General features: G+C 46.3%; 1 protein-coding gene across 1 annotated transcript; it reads right to left on the reverse strand.

The window, feature by feature from the left end:
* Positions 1 to 10,340: 10,340 nt before the first annotated feature.
* Positions 10,341 to 14,880, reverse strand: LOC125509724 (uncharacterized). Its single transcript, XM_048674747.2, has 2 exons — positions 14,734 to 14,880; positions 10,341 to 11,576 (listed from the first exon to the last, which is right to left on the reverse strand). The coding sequence occupies exon 2, from the start codon at positions 11,535 to 11,537 to the stop codon at positions 10,431 to 10,433; it is 1,107 nt and encodes a 368-aa protein (XP_048530704.2). The 5' UTR covers positions 11,538 to 11,576; positions 14,734 to 14,880; the 3' UTR covers positions 10,341 to 10,430.
* Between the last annotated feature and the right edge of the window lie 291 nt (positions 14,881 to 15,171).

Consider the following 15,171-nt stretch of genomic DNA (forward strand, 5'->3'; position numbering starts at 1 on the left):
GATATGTTCACTAAATCATTACCGGCATCAACCTTAGAGAGGTGTGTGCGTGGAATCGGTATGATGAGACTTAGAGAGATGCAAAGTTCAGGGGGAGAAACTTCACAAACTCGTCGCTAAAATCTCAATCCTGATGATCGAGTACTCAACTCGATGGTTGAGTGGATTGTACTCTTTTTCCCTTGAGTGAGTTTTCCTGATGTTTCTCACACGAGGTTTTTGACGAGGCAATTCATGCAATACAACAACGTATACTATGTGCTCTTTCTCCATATTTTTTCCCACTGGGTTTTTCGGAGTTTTGAGGCATGGATATACGGATAATTACCCAAGGGGAGTGTTGGGAAACCGGGGCCGCCGAGGGGTGGCGGCAGCCTCGTGCGTATCGCACGGGGTAGCCCCTCCCATTTCCCCCACTTTACGTTAAGTGAGTACTTATCCCTTGACCCTGGAGTCCCTATATAAAGCAACGAGGAGCTATCATTGTAATCTCTGATCATTGATTAATAAAGCTGGTCTTCTCCATATCTCTCTGTGTCATTTACTTTCGCGTGTTCGACTACTTCGTCTATGGCGCTCGCCCTCGCTCCGCAACCTCGGACCGGACTCGCCGGCAGTGGCGGAGCCAGGAAAACTTAATCAGGGGGGCCAACTGATGTTAAATCATGTTGGGGAGGGCCAAAGCCAGCAAAATCATCATAATACACAATATTAGCAGCAGATAATCCCTCATGTAGTGGCAAAATCTGCATGTTGACCTAGGTCGGGGCCCCTGCTAGCACCCCCTGCCTCCGCCACTGCTCGCCGGCGGAGTTGCGGAACAGATATATTCAGGTGGGGGAAACCCCCCCCCCCCCCCCCCCCCCGCGTGAAAATTCAAAAAAAAGTTACACACGTGTAATTTTAATCCTATCTGCCAAGCCCCACAAATACAACAGTCACCTCTACCAAATACCAATAACGGAGCAAGGTGAGTTCTCAGCTCAAACACACAGGATATATATTAGTCATGTTTCACCCGCAGCTGTGTCGACCATCCTTACATCAGCAATGTTAATACTTTTTTTTGAACTGCACATCACCCCTTTTCATTAATAAATAACGGAAATACATCAGTGCAAGCTTCAGTCCATCGCACCATCATCTTGAGCAGCAGCACAGATACGCATCATGTTCTTCACATTATCCCTGAGCATCATTGCCCCACGCCACATTGCCTCCTGGTCATCACTCTTCAGCAAACCTGCCCCATAATCCAGAAATACACATGAAGAGAACACCACCTCAAAAGGGATTTTAAGAAATTTAAACCCAAAGGTTGCTTGATTGCGGCAGTTCCAAATGGACCAGCATATAGCTGCAAGACCAAAACTGTAGAATCTGCCCCCATCAGGTAAAAAAGTGTAGCACCACGAATAAAACTGCCAAATGTTGTTAGGGCACAACTCGGTGCCAAAGACTGATCTCACAGTTCTCCAAATCATCCTAGCCAATGGGCATAAGAAGAGATGCTGGGACATGTCTTTCTCGCTGCAAAAAGAGCAGCGCGGATTCCCCGTCCAATTTCTCCTGCTCATAACATCCCTGGTCAACACGGCATATTGAAAATGTTGCCAAAGGAAGATCTGGATTTTAGAAGGAATTTTAGCTTTCCAAATCCACTTAAAACCACAACCCGTGATATTTCTATCTATGTGTTAATACATCAACTTAGTAGTAAAAGTCTGCTTGGGGCCGAAAGCCTAAACAATCGTACCAGGATCAGAGGTAATATCCAGCCCAACAATAAAAGAGCACATCTCCCCCCATTGAGAAGGCAGGGTAGGGGAATCAGAGAATCTGCTTTTGACCGTGGCCACAGAATCTCTTGTAAGACATTTTGCTTTAACTATATCTTGCCAAAGACCATCTTGAGTCTCAAGTTTCCACCACCACTTGACAAGTAGACTGATATTTTGTTTCTGGAGGTCCTTGACTATTTCATTGATCTATCACACTTGACTCTGTTTCATGTATGCCGTCGTTCTACTTATATCTTTTTATTGAGGAAGACTAGGCTCATTCCAAATCCTATTGTCTTGCAGGATATTGCACTCAGCAAGAGGCCCTGCGCATGTAAATTCTCTGCAGAATGAAGACTATAGTGTCCTGGGATTCCTATAAATTATTACTATGGGCATATAAATTATGTGAACACTGTATTATCGCTCCAGAACCAACAGCCCATACACGTATAGTAGAGGGTACTAGTCGAATGCCCGTGTGTTGCCACGGGATAAAAAAATGTTTGTAGAAAAAAAATGCTTTAACAAGAAAAAAAATAATGTTAACCCATCCCTATTTACAAGAAGATACTTATTCTCCTATATCTTTACAAGAAGACATAGTTTCACACATGCCATTGTAGATGGCATGATTCTTGCACTACTAGGAAAAGGCCTACTAATGGCGCACCTAATTTGGCCATTAATGGCGCATTAGTGGTGCGCCATTGTGCCACGCCATTAGTATCTGGTATACTAATGGCGCATCTCAGATGCGTTATTAGTATATACAACAGTGCGCCATTAGTATGCCTCCTAGGGGGCCATGTATACCCAGGTGCTTTGGCATACTAATGGCACACAATAACAAGATGCGCCATTAGTAACTTCGGCATACTAATGGCGCACTGTTTAATGATGCGCCATTAGTATCCTTTGGCATACTAATGGCGCACTGTGATGTGATGCGCCATTAGTATGAATATTAGGTTTTTTTTATTTTTTTATTTTCTGTTTTTTGCACAGGTTACAAAATGTATAATTGGACAAAATATAGACAGCACACATCAACAACAGATTCATCGAATACAATAAAAGATTAGTCTCTGAATACAATTCATCATATTAGTCTCCGAATACAATTCATCATATTAGTCTCCGACTTGAAAAGACCGAAGAAAGGTAGAACATTATATTACAAGTCTTGAGACCGCGAGTAGCGAGTTTGTCTTCACATTACAAGTCGATATCGATCATCTAAACTACCATCACATAGAAGAGAGCTGCGGTCATCATGATGAGCATCATCAAGATGAAACTCGTCTTCATCCGGTTCCTCCAGCGCTCCCTCCCCTCTCCCGCTAGATAGCGGGCGTATCTAGATTCGGCCTCAGCCCTAGTGGTGTACCCTTTGTAACTGTTACCGCTGAATCGGTGAACCTGTCTCCGACACTCCTCCCAGTCGTCGTAGACTCCGGGAACCTTACCCTTGTATACGACATACGAGGCATCGCTATGCAGTAGCCAAACGAAACGTTAGTACCAATTCACAGACAATACATAAGCAATATATAAGTATGCAACAGAACGATCGGAAGAGAAAAGCAAGACATTAATAGCATCGATTACATCTAAGTTGAACGACTCTCGAAACCAAAGAGACATACTACAAGTTCATTAAAGTTTAATTACAACATGAGCCAATCGATGTTTCAGAACTAGACACAGCATCACTGCTTTCGACTCGACTCAAGGGACCGGAGCGTGGATGAAGCCGCCGTCTATCGTGGGAGTCATGAAATAACGGTCGTTGTCAGCCTGCATTTGTAGCATTGTGTCGATGTCACTGTTGGACGGTTGATTTCTGAGGTAGAACTGCCCCGAGGTACGAAGGACATCTTGATGGATGATTTCCGCAAACTCCGACTGGATGCGAAAGAATGCTTGTCTGATGTCCGCGTCCTGGATTGCCGACACGCTCGCGGCCCAATCTTTGAGTTTACTCGGTAGCAGAAGTTGATGATGGTCCCGTACGATCGCCCGCATGTGATGGATGGCGTAGTAGGCACCCTTCTGACCGCCAGGCGGCTGCTTGACGCGGCAGAACGTCGTATTGTGGGAGAACACGTGCTTGCCGTACTTACGAATAGGCCTGGTGAAGGTGCCTCCAGATTTGATGTAGCCGGGGAGAACATCATCAAGAACCTTCTTGACATTTGTGTAGTCTACATTCGACTGACGGTCCGAGTCGAAATACGTGGCCATGAAATATTTGGGGCTTAGGAGGATGAGCGTGCAATGTGTGTCACTGCAGAAAACACGGAATGTTAAAAGAAAAACGATCGAAATCTAAGAATTCATATGTTACGGGGCGGTTGAGGGGAGGACTTACTCGGGAAAGTAAGGCACGAGGAAGTTATCCTTATCTTGGTTTGCCAGAATGACGCCTTCGAGGTAAGAAGTCGCGACTTGCCGGTCCCCAGCGCTGCCCAAGATCTTGGCACGCATGTAGAAGGGGTCGACTATCACGATGTCCGGGGTCTTGTCGCGAATGATCCGCATATCCATACTCAGCGAAAATAGCCGAACGAAGGTGTAGTGCAGCGGATGAAGGTTCAACATAGCATGGATGTCATCAAACCGCAGGACGATCGTACCCTCGATGGAGTTATCCACAAAGCCCTTGCCCTCTGGCACCTTGGCCGCAAAAACCGGGTATGCCACATCCTTCTCTCCGAGACGCCGCTTCTCCAAAGAAAGAACACTGTCATGCAGACTCCGCATAGCACCGGTTGCAGCATCGAGCATATTTCTCGGTAGCATCGGCCTACCCGCCACATGCACCCTCCTCGAGATATCCTCAGGTGAAGGTGGCCCGTCCTGAGCACGGATCGTACTCGGTGCCGGCTGGCCCGCACCCTTGTTAGTCTTTCTTTTGCGTGCCTTCTTCTTCTCCTGTAATGGGACCGAGTTCTGCTCACAGACCGCCTTCTTGAGTGTGTTGGGGCTGATAATATTTCGCACCTCGCCTATCTGAGGCTCGGTGAAGTCGGCAGCTGGAGGTGTCTCCTAAGAGCTGAACGGCAGACGACGCCTGTTGCAACTTGGCTTCTCCGCGGTACCAGCTAGATCGCGCACGTCTTTTGTTGGGTTGGGTTCTTGAGAAGGAGGCCCCATGAAGTCACCACCGTACCCATGATCGGCAAAGTACTGATCGACGTTGGCAAATGTATCGTCGTCGTCGTCGTTCTGATCCTGTACCATATGCATGTTTGGATCTAGTGGCATAGGGATGTCCGGCACTGTTGCGGCGGTCTTGCCATGGGGCCGACTTGGCGCCGGCACGACTGGCGGTGTTGTCTTTGGGGTGGTGTCCCTCCCTCAAATGAATCTGGCTCTTCGGCCAAAGCAGGGGCCAGCTCAGGCAGGCGCTGAGGGTCATCACGTCATCATCGTCGGCCCCGACGGGTCGAATCGGAGGTAACAACTCGTCGCAGCCTGGCAGCACCCGAACCAGTTGAACCCTAAACAAGTTGGGTGGCATCTGGGTACCATGGAACAAGGGGTTGCCCAGTTGAACGATTTTTCCCTTGGCGACATCGACCAACTCGTTGTTCACGAAGTGCAGGAGAGTGCACGGAACGTCGGCGGCGCCCTGTGAAAACATGTAGGGCGTCAGGGATGCCCAGTCAAAGGCAAGGAGATGAAGTCCTCGGCCGAGAGAGGCTTAATTAGTTACCGTGATGATGGCGTCGAGCTCGGCTAATGTCGAGGCACCGCCAACGGCGGGCGTGCAGTTGACGGAGGGGCCGCTTGCTGCAGAGGTGCCGGCCGGCGTACACCAGGGTGCATTAAGCTCCCGTGCCGGCGTCGGAGACACCAATGCCGCCTCCGCCGGAGACACCAATGGCCCCGCCATCGCGTTCTGCGAGTTGCTGGCCGTGAAGCTAGGAATCGGGGGCGGCCCCTGTTGGCCACCCGCAATCCACGCACTAAATCCCTTGGATCAAGGTAGGCACAATGGCGGTAATCGTCGCTCCGAGTTGTTGTTGCACTTGCTCTTGGACAATCTCCGGAATCCGCGCCACCTGTGCCCTGAGTTCTTGAACCTCGCGCGCCTGGCTTTCCGAGCTGGTCTTAAAAACTCCCACAAAAAATCCCGCGAGAAAAGAAACAAGTTAAAATGTCCTTTTACAGTTCAATTCCCTTCATAATCTCACAATCAATGCGAGAACATATGTGCAAGTCCTTAATGTTCTTTTACCGGTTAGAGATCCATAATTTTGATCGGAGCCCTTGCTCTTTTCTTTTTGAGTTGGGGCCCTTGCTTTTAGTAGCCAAGCCTCATGGCTGAGATTGCTTGGGGTAAAGACATATAGCTTACTTTGCATTTCTGAATGTTGGGGAAATTAATCATTGTTTATTATTTGAGATTAACAAGTCATCTATTAAGAGTTTTGCAATCGTGAATGATGGGCATTGTTACCACCTAGCATATTCTTCCACCTAAATTGTTGTCCTCCAGAAATTATTATGAACAAATCATAAAAGAATATATCTGCAGACAGACAGTAATGCAAGTACCATCAAAATGGAACAATTAAGGATATGAACAAATGCCTTGTGTTAACTATTCAAAAATTGCAAAGGATTATATACAATTCGCAAATAGTAGTTATTCTGAAAATTAAGTCGACTGAATTTTATTTCTCTATAGGAAAGACATTTAAACATATACAGATGAAAATGCCGCCGAAGACTGCCATCACCTCACAAGCTATATGGATTGGAATCATCCACCGGGTCAAAGAAACCGCCATCGGCAAATACAAAAATTCACAGAACTACCTACTTGATAACAATACAAAAATAATATTGGAACACTTTAACACAAAGCCACACAGATCATGAGTGCATTCACATCAGTAATAAAAATTACTTAAAGCATGATCATAGTTACACCATGAACAAGAAATGTTGTCGAATCAATTAGAAGAAGAGTCGTTACACGACCAAGAGCCATGTGTGTAACACTTCAAATAAATATAGTACATGTATATGAAATCCAATCCATATTACAATACATCATAGCATCTATACACAAGCAAGGAAGTGAAAGAGAAGTCCATACTTGTCAAGAACAGAGAAGCGACGAACGGTAAAGGCAGAGATGCAGAGGTTATGAGGGTTTATGTGACACCAAGGTGCATGAGAGGAATACCATGATATTTTCTTTAACTTGCAGATCTCCCATCCACTTTTGTGTACGACAGCCAAGGCATCAAGAACGAAAAACATGCATTCCCGGCGTCTCACATCTGGTCGCTGCACCGTCGTTCACCTTGCTCCAGTAAATCTCTCCTCCCATGGCTCACATTTTCTTCAGCCCGTCCTCAATCTATGTAGTACCAGATCAATGGCTTTCCAAAGAGTATACAACAAAACCATCAGTTAACTACTTTACATTGGTAAAGAAATATAACCATTGGAAACTCAATGTATTGGCGGCGTACCTTCATGAGGTAGGCACATGAAAGGCCTGATATGGCGAAGAACCTGTGCCATTGACACCTTTGACACAACCATCTCCGTCCAAAAGGGGGCAACATCGACATGGAAATCCGTGAAGTAGCATTAAGAAGCTAGCATTCTTCGCTCCGGCCTTTTGTCAAACATTTAAATTATGAACAATGACAATTTCATCTCATAGTCAATATCTGCAGTTTTAAAATGTGGAAAAGAAAGAAAAAGAGAGAGAATCACTTACATAACATCATGCAAACATGGGTAAATAATAATTAGCTAGAAAATTTTGATCATTGACAAAACTGTGAAGCTTCCTTTAACACTTTCTCTCTAGCCTTTTAGAGAAAAAGAAGGATAATGAAAAGCCAATATGAGCCTTGAAATCACACATCAATTTCTAACTAAGACATGAAATGCTAAGCATTTAAATCCTCTGGTATATGTAACTAATTATTTATTATTAAGTAACATCAGACTGTAAAGATGGTTCTAGGGTTATTCTTGCAGTTCTGCATTATAGAAACTTATCTCACAAATACAGAACTTCCCTTGTACAGCAGTCAGTTTATATGTTGGGTAGATATCCAAACCCAAAAATTGAAGCCAAACACAAGGATTTACTCCAACTTCCTCCCGTAATCCTGAAGCAGTCACTGAACAATGCAACATGAGCATCCCACGAAGGACAATCAAATTCTAATTTTTTTCAAAAATTAAAACATGGTAAAACCACACAAAATATTAGTTCTAGTTATGTTCCACCAGCAAGAAAAGTACATATAGAAGTAAGTCATATCTCTGGATCAAGAACATATGGAAGCATTACACTGAACCCAAATATTCAATGATGCATCAAATTCTAAATTTTTTTCAACAATTAAAACATGGTAAAACCACACAAAATATTAGTTCTAGTTATGTTCCACCAGCAAGAAAAGTACATATAGAAGTAAGTCATATCTGGGGATCAAGAACATATGGAAGATGTCACTGAACCCAAATATGCAATGATGTCTTTTTTCTTCCTATTCTACTTCAACCTCAGTGACTCCATTGGAGTAAAGACCTGGCAAACAAATGGTGCGGTCGCTAATTTGACACCAACACAACTACCAAATCAAATAAGTCCAAGTTCTTCCGAAGCAAAGAATGTGCATGACGGTGGATGACCTGTTCAATGAGTAGACTCTGCTCATCGGCCACCACCGTCATTGACCCGGAGCTCCTCGCCGGCCGAGTGCGTCACCTCCACAACATCTGGCGTGACCCTCCTTTGACAGGTGATGGCCACCGACATCCATACAACAGTTAGTACACAAGGTCAATTCTATATTTCTTCTGCCCATACAAGAATATGCAAACAAGTCAAGTTCATTCAAAAATCGGCAGCTCACTTCTGTTATTACAACAACAGCAGGTCACTTCATTCAGACAACAATAGCAACACAGATCAATATTGTGACAAGGATGTAAAAATAAAATAAGAGAGTTAAAGAGAGAGGGGGAGTGACAACCTTGCTGACGCCGGCGTTCGTCTTTCCCTTTGTCTAAGAAAAGTGAGGAGTGTGGTGTCGGCACCAACACAGAGAGCGGCAGTAGGAGGGTGCCGACCAAAGACTCATATGAGCTAGCGATGAGCTTGCACTGTTGTTGTCCGACACGGCGTCCGCACCAATGACATACTCGCCCGAGATGAGTCGGATGACCGAGATCGAGTAACTGGCCACCTAGAGACGGGCGGGGCCGCTGACGCCGGCGAGGGTGAGGGCCAGGTTTGGCTCAGCAGACCGCTCGACCAAAATGAGGTGACTTACGCATTGTCTTCACGTGGGTGGCCTCGGCTCTTGCACCAGCGCGGGATGGTTCGGGCTAGAAGGCGGAGGGAAGAGCGGCGGGGCCGCCGGTGATGGCGGTGAGGGCGAGCGCGAGGATTGGTGCAAGGGACCCCTCGACCTCGATAAGACGATAACACGGCTTATGCCATTGCCTTCACGTGGGTGGCCTGGGCTCCTGCACCGGCGCTACGGTTTGGGCTAAACGGCGGAGGGAAGAGGGGCGGGGTCGACGGCGATGGCGAGGGCGAGGATTGGATCGAGGGACTCCTCGGTGTGGGCTCCTTCATCGGCACGGCAGTTCGGGCTGGACGGCCGAGGGATTTTTCTCGGTAGACAGATGGGATCGGGAGATGGGGTGAGGGACGTGGGTGCCTGATCGTGGTTGTTTTTTGTACGTGGGTTTCTTTTTCTTTTTATCGTGGGGGAAGTGGGAATCGTTTTATCGTGCGGGGTAAGTGAGAATTGTACGAGGGATGTGGGAGGTCGAACCATCACGACGTTCGATTCTCCTTTGATAGTAGAGATTATAATTAGCTAAAACAGCCAATGAAAAAAAAACAGTTCTATAAAATGCCGATACGCGCACGCTGAACAGTGTATAGATACTACAAAATACTAAACAAGAACGATCAGAGTCAAGGACCAAAGTTACCACCAGACGGATTCATAGCGGCGGCCTCATAACACGATGAAAACATGAAAGTGGAAGAACCAGCGAAATAAACTCACCAAATAACAAGCGCATCAAAGCAGGATAATTAACACTCACTCGGTCCGGGTTTATTGAGCCCCCTGTACTATAGTGTCAAACTTTGAGCATAAATAGTTAAGTAATAAAATATAAACTAGTTTAAGTCACAAAATCATATGGTGGGAATACTCTTCGAAGAAGCAAGCATACCAAAACAGTTCACTACCACAAAGAATGGCGGGTGTGGTCTGCTAGGGGCAAGGCGGGCGCGCATTCTCCACTCGAGATAAAGGTAGAAGGAGAAACAACGGAGAAATCCTCAAGATGAAGTTTTACTAGTTGGCTCAAGTGCAGAGGTAAAAAATAACTAAAAACATATGCTAGAATTTAAGCAGATAGCATGACCAACAATTTTAATTTCTAAATTTTACCAAAGAAACAATATTTCATAAAGAAAGATGCACAGCATGCATGATGTTTTCATTTATTCTTCCAGCCATCAATTGCCTATTTCAACCATGGGGATAAAAGGTAAGCAAATATTTTCATTCACATCTGAGAAGAAAAAACATGGAAGGATCCATCCAATAACAGTGAAACATAGATAAGTTTTCCTCAGAGCACACAGTGGATTCTATTGTCCTCCAAGCTGTAACATTCAGACTTGTGCTTGATGATCTGGAAACCATTGACATTGCGCACCACCTCCACGCCGGTCAAGACAGTAAGCTCATTGACTGCACCATGAAGTGGTCTGCACGAGGTGTGCCTCAAGAGATTTCGAAAGCTGGTGGCGATGCAGAACTTGCCTGAGCCCATGTTTAGCAGGTGCCTCTGCCGCGGCAACCACTCATCGGGCAGGACGCTGAGATAGTTCCAGGAGTGCCGCACCACCGGTCGCCTGGAGGAATCAAAGTCAAAAGCACGCAGGCAATGGTTGGGGTTGCCAATGACATCGTCGAGGCCAAACCAGAGGTCAAACTCAGGGACATACTCCGCCGCACCGTGGATGGGCAGCACCCAGCTGCCAGCCTGCCTCCACTCGCGCGTTGCCGTGTCAAAGAAGGCGCAGGCTCCAGCATCCACAGATGAGACACATATTGTGGCGGCATCCAACACAGCGGCTGCAGAGGGAGGACAAACTTTGCTGTTGCTGCCAGGCAGGCACGGCCGAAACAGTGGCGGGCAGGGTAGAGGTCGCCAGTACCAAGACGAGTTGTTCAGATCAGTTGTCCTGGTATAGTTCAAGACCTCGAACAAGGCATTGTCCTCTCCTTTTCCTATGACATAGAGCTTGTGGTTGTCCTGGCCATAGCTCCGCCGAGTGATGGACAGGGCGATTGAGTCACTCTGCTTACAGAAGTTGGCTTGTGGCATGCCAAAGACGAAGTCCGTGCTAGTGTCGTACATCATCGTGTGGACGTTAGGGCTGACAAACATGACAGAGCCCTCCCCCTGCCCTCTCAGCAGGGAGAAGAAATGCCTGGTAGTTAAGTCGGCCATGTTAGGCAGTGATGAGAAGTTGATGTTCGTCTTGGGCAGACTCTGCTTGGGGCTCCCTTTCAACATGGTGGATAACCATCCCTTCTTATTCACTTCTGCCTTTTCGGCAGCTTCTGTTGAAGGGTAGAAGAGATACTCCATGAGGTTGATCCGGCGCAGGGAATAAACTCCCTTGGGGTAATTGTGTACTATCATATTCGCAAACTGACGATTCATCATCCTCGAGAATTTAACACACCCAATAGTTGAATATCGTGGCTATCAAAAGGAAAAAGTTAGTACAGTAGCATTAACACTTGTCGAAAACTAAAATATCATGATTACTCTAAATAGAAAGATCAAAGGGTCTGTCTAGTTACTGCAAATCTAAGTGACTCAATCAACATAAAAAGGAAAAGCAAAAGAAAAAGGAAAATACCTGCATGAATCTCCGAGTAAAATCAATGACATAGGACTTACACTTTGATGTGCAATACTTAGGGCACATCTAGACGTGCTCTAGCAAAACCGAAGATCAAGGGTGTGTTTGGTTGAAGAATGTGAGCGCTACATATAAACTTTGTCAAATTATATTTCCATCTAGTATCATATTTTATCTTTTGTAGCTAACTAACATTTTCGTGCTACTTCTCTCTTCCAGAACAAAGATAAAAGGGGGAAATATATCAATGTGCCTATTGCTAACATTGATTAGATGGAGTTCATATTTCAGGATAAGCATGCTACCGGAGAGTTCACGGTCCTTCAAACACCCTATGACCGTGTTCATGCATGTGACAAGGATTTTATTGGTGATACCGAGAAGAAAATATGAGTGATGTTAAGGTTGATCCTGCAACACATTATGATTCAGATTATGTTCCTGACGACACCACTAATGAATGCTCGTCTTCGAAGCGTCCTAGAGGTGGCAAACGTGATAAAGGTAAGTGGGTGAAGTGTGATGAGAGTGCAGCTCAAGACATGACGCGCTGCGTGATATGTCGGCTATGTTTTTAAGGCGACGCTTCGCTTTAAGGCGTTGGGGGGGGCGCCTCGATGCCTAGGCGACGCCTAGGCGCCTAAAGCGGGCATATTTGCAAAGCGCTGGGGGGGGGGGGGGGGGGGGGTGCCTCGACGCCTAGGCGTCGCCTTACGGACGCCTTAAAAACATAGTATGTCGGATACTATGCGTTCCACACACATACCAACCCGAATGAGAATTTAATCAAAATAATTGATGACATTGAAGAATACTCTCTCTTCATCCGACTTGCGCTACAGACATCTGTGGCCACCAATGAACGAGTGGCTTCCATGTTGAAGGGGAGACCGATGGCTGCTATTCAAGAGTTTGGGTGCTGGATCGGTGATAACTTTCCTGAATACGTTCCCGTTCCTCCTGCTGTGTGATTCATTTCACTGCAAACTTTCAGGATTATTTTGTATGTCTTCCGGCATCGTCTCCTAGGGAGATAATGACCATGCCTCCTCATGCAGGCATGTAATGATGTCACAGAGTTATTCATTCCTGAACAATAAGCTTTTTACTCAGATTCTTTATCAGTCAGTGTGTTAAATTAATCATCATAAGTTGCGCTGCATTTTTGCATGACTATTTACAACTTGATCTGCTTATAGCTGTTTCACTGTTTTTTCAAGGTATTGTAGTGATGATGCACTTGTTATCTCTATCTCTACTACTATAGTACACAATTTTTTGAATCTACCTTCGTCTCACCAGTTGTACCTGCCCCTTGCAGAATAATTCATTTGTAGCCGTCGAATATGTTGGATCGAACGGCTGAGGTCACATGGATTCGCCACTCACAGTCCTCCCGCCAACCTAAAAGTCAGTCACTTCTTCTGGAAAACTCCACAAACCACGGCCGCCTTCGGCAAATAGATTGCATGCCAACCTCCCTGGCCTGGATGGCTGGATGCGTGGAGAAAGAAACCGATTGTTGAGCCCCACCGTGGTGGAGCCGTGGAGCGTGGCACATCCGCACATGCTGCTGTGTGTGGCCATGGCTGCCAGATGCGAGCATGGCCGTGCCTGCCGAGGAAGACTGGACGAGGCGAGCGCGAGTATCGGATGGCGAGGTCGTGCGCTTCACCGGCGCCGCGACGGTCTTTGGTGTGACGTCCGGGTAATTAAGCTACAGTGATCCTCTGCTAATGATGACACGTGACCTCGTTTATAGTTGCTAATCTCCAGTTAGTTCGAAACCGACAGTCGGTCAGAGGCAGACGCAGCAAACAGTGGCGTGTGGCCTGGGCTTGGCGTTGTTGTTTTTCTAAAACTGTATGGAGTGGCACAGCTGGCCCAGTGACAACCTTCATGGCCCGTATGGCCGAGTATCAGGCTGTCAACCGAACATCGCATTCAGCCCAGGTGGGACGGGCGAGCAGGACGACTGTTTTATAGCACATAAAACCGATGTTTTTATTTCTTAAAAAACATAAAAAAGATGTTTTTTTCTAAAAAAACCCATAAAAAGATGTTTTTTTCTAAAAAAACATAAAAAAATGTTTTTCTCTAAAAAAACATAAAAAGATGAGCCATGCATATACAATATGGACGTACATGCAATTTTATGGCAACTGTTGTTAGATACTTAGAAGATATCTAATAATACTTTAATAATTCCAGCCAAGTGACGTAGAATACTACATGAAGATGATCATTTTCTAACCAAAATATAATCCCATGACGTTAATTGCCATTTTGTGTATACTGACTGCAAGTTAGTAAAGTAAGTGCTAACCAGAATTTCTTGACATGTTTTGTCAATTTAAGAAAGTGAAAAATATCAGGACATTGTAACTTAGCATGAGTTTTCTCTTAATAACTCGGCATGAGGTTACAAAGCTAAGGCAATTCATGTAGAAAGTACTAAGTTTGTATTAATTTTCTTCTTGTTCGTGTGAAAATTGCAAATAATAATGCGCACGTGCCTTCAACTAGTAAGCTACTAGTCCCTCACTAGTGTAAAAAACGTTTTTATATTATGAGACAAAGGGAGTAGTATTTGGATCCTATCAAGACGAGCTAGCTTGCCCTCAACACAGCCAAACGGTTAGCTGCTGGCTCTTGCCAGCAACGGCGTTGAACCAAACGCGCAGCTAAGGCAAAGATAGCCCAGCCGAGCTAAGCTAGCTCAGCTATAGGCAAGCTGGGCAATACAACCAAACGCGCCCCAATGGTTTGGCCAGAAGGACAAGAATCGAAAGCTCATACCTGCGGCACCACTAAAATCAAATCTAATTCTGTGTGCCACCCGTTCAACTCTCACATCTAGGGCCGGGCGGCCGGCCGTCGTCGGTACGCGAATTAATTCTACAGGCGTTTCCCTGCGCGCCGTAGGAGCTGTGAGCCACGGGCGCATATCGTATGCAGACGAAAGGTTAGGCCAGGGGAGGTTCGGATGAATACCTGAAGCTGGCGCCGGGATCTAACAAGCTGGCGCCGGGAAAGTGGGGTAGAAAGGCGGCGGCGGACGGGAGGGGAGGGGGGAACGAGATCCTCTGACGTACTTCGATCTACTGCCGAGGGACGTCGCTCGCGTGTCACCGTTCGCTAGCCATCCAACGGGAGCAGGTGGAAACCAGGGAAACAGAGCTCACGGTCGGCCCACGAGAATGATCCAGCCCAGTCCAATGGAACGGGAGAGGGAAAACTGCGCCAGACCAGGGAAAATGGCGCGAGAACAAAGAAACGGCGCCAAACTGACGGGAAAAGGGCGCTTTCCACGAAGGAAACGATCGCCGAAGGGAGGAGCTGCTCTGCTCTTCAATCCCGTGAACAGACTGACGGAAAAAGGGCGTGTTCCACGAAGGAATCGATCGCTGAAGGGACGAGCTGCTCTGCTCT

This window comes from Triticum urartu, chromosome 5A, assembly GCF_056163025.1.
Source record: "Triticum urartu cultivar PI428250 chromosome 5A, HENAU_Tu73, whole genome shotgun sequence".
NCBI lineage: Eukaryota > Viridiplantae > Streptophyta > Magnoliopsida > Poales > Poaceae > Triticum > Triticum urartu.

Bases quoted from the DNA above. Each gene is read 5' to 3' on its own strand.
- LOC125509724 (XM_048674747.2), bottom strand. From the start codon at position 11,537: ATGATGAATCGTCAGTTTGCGAATATGATAGTACACAATTACCCCAAG.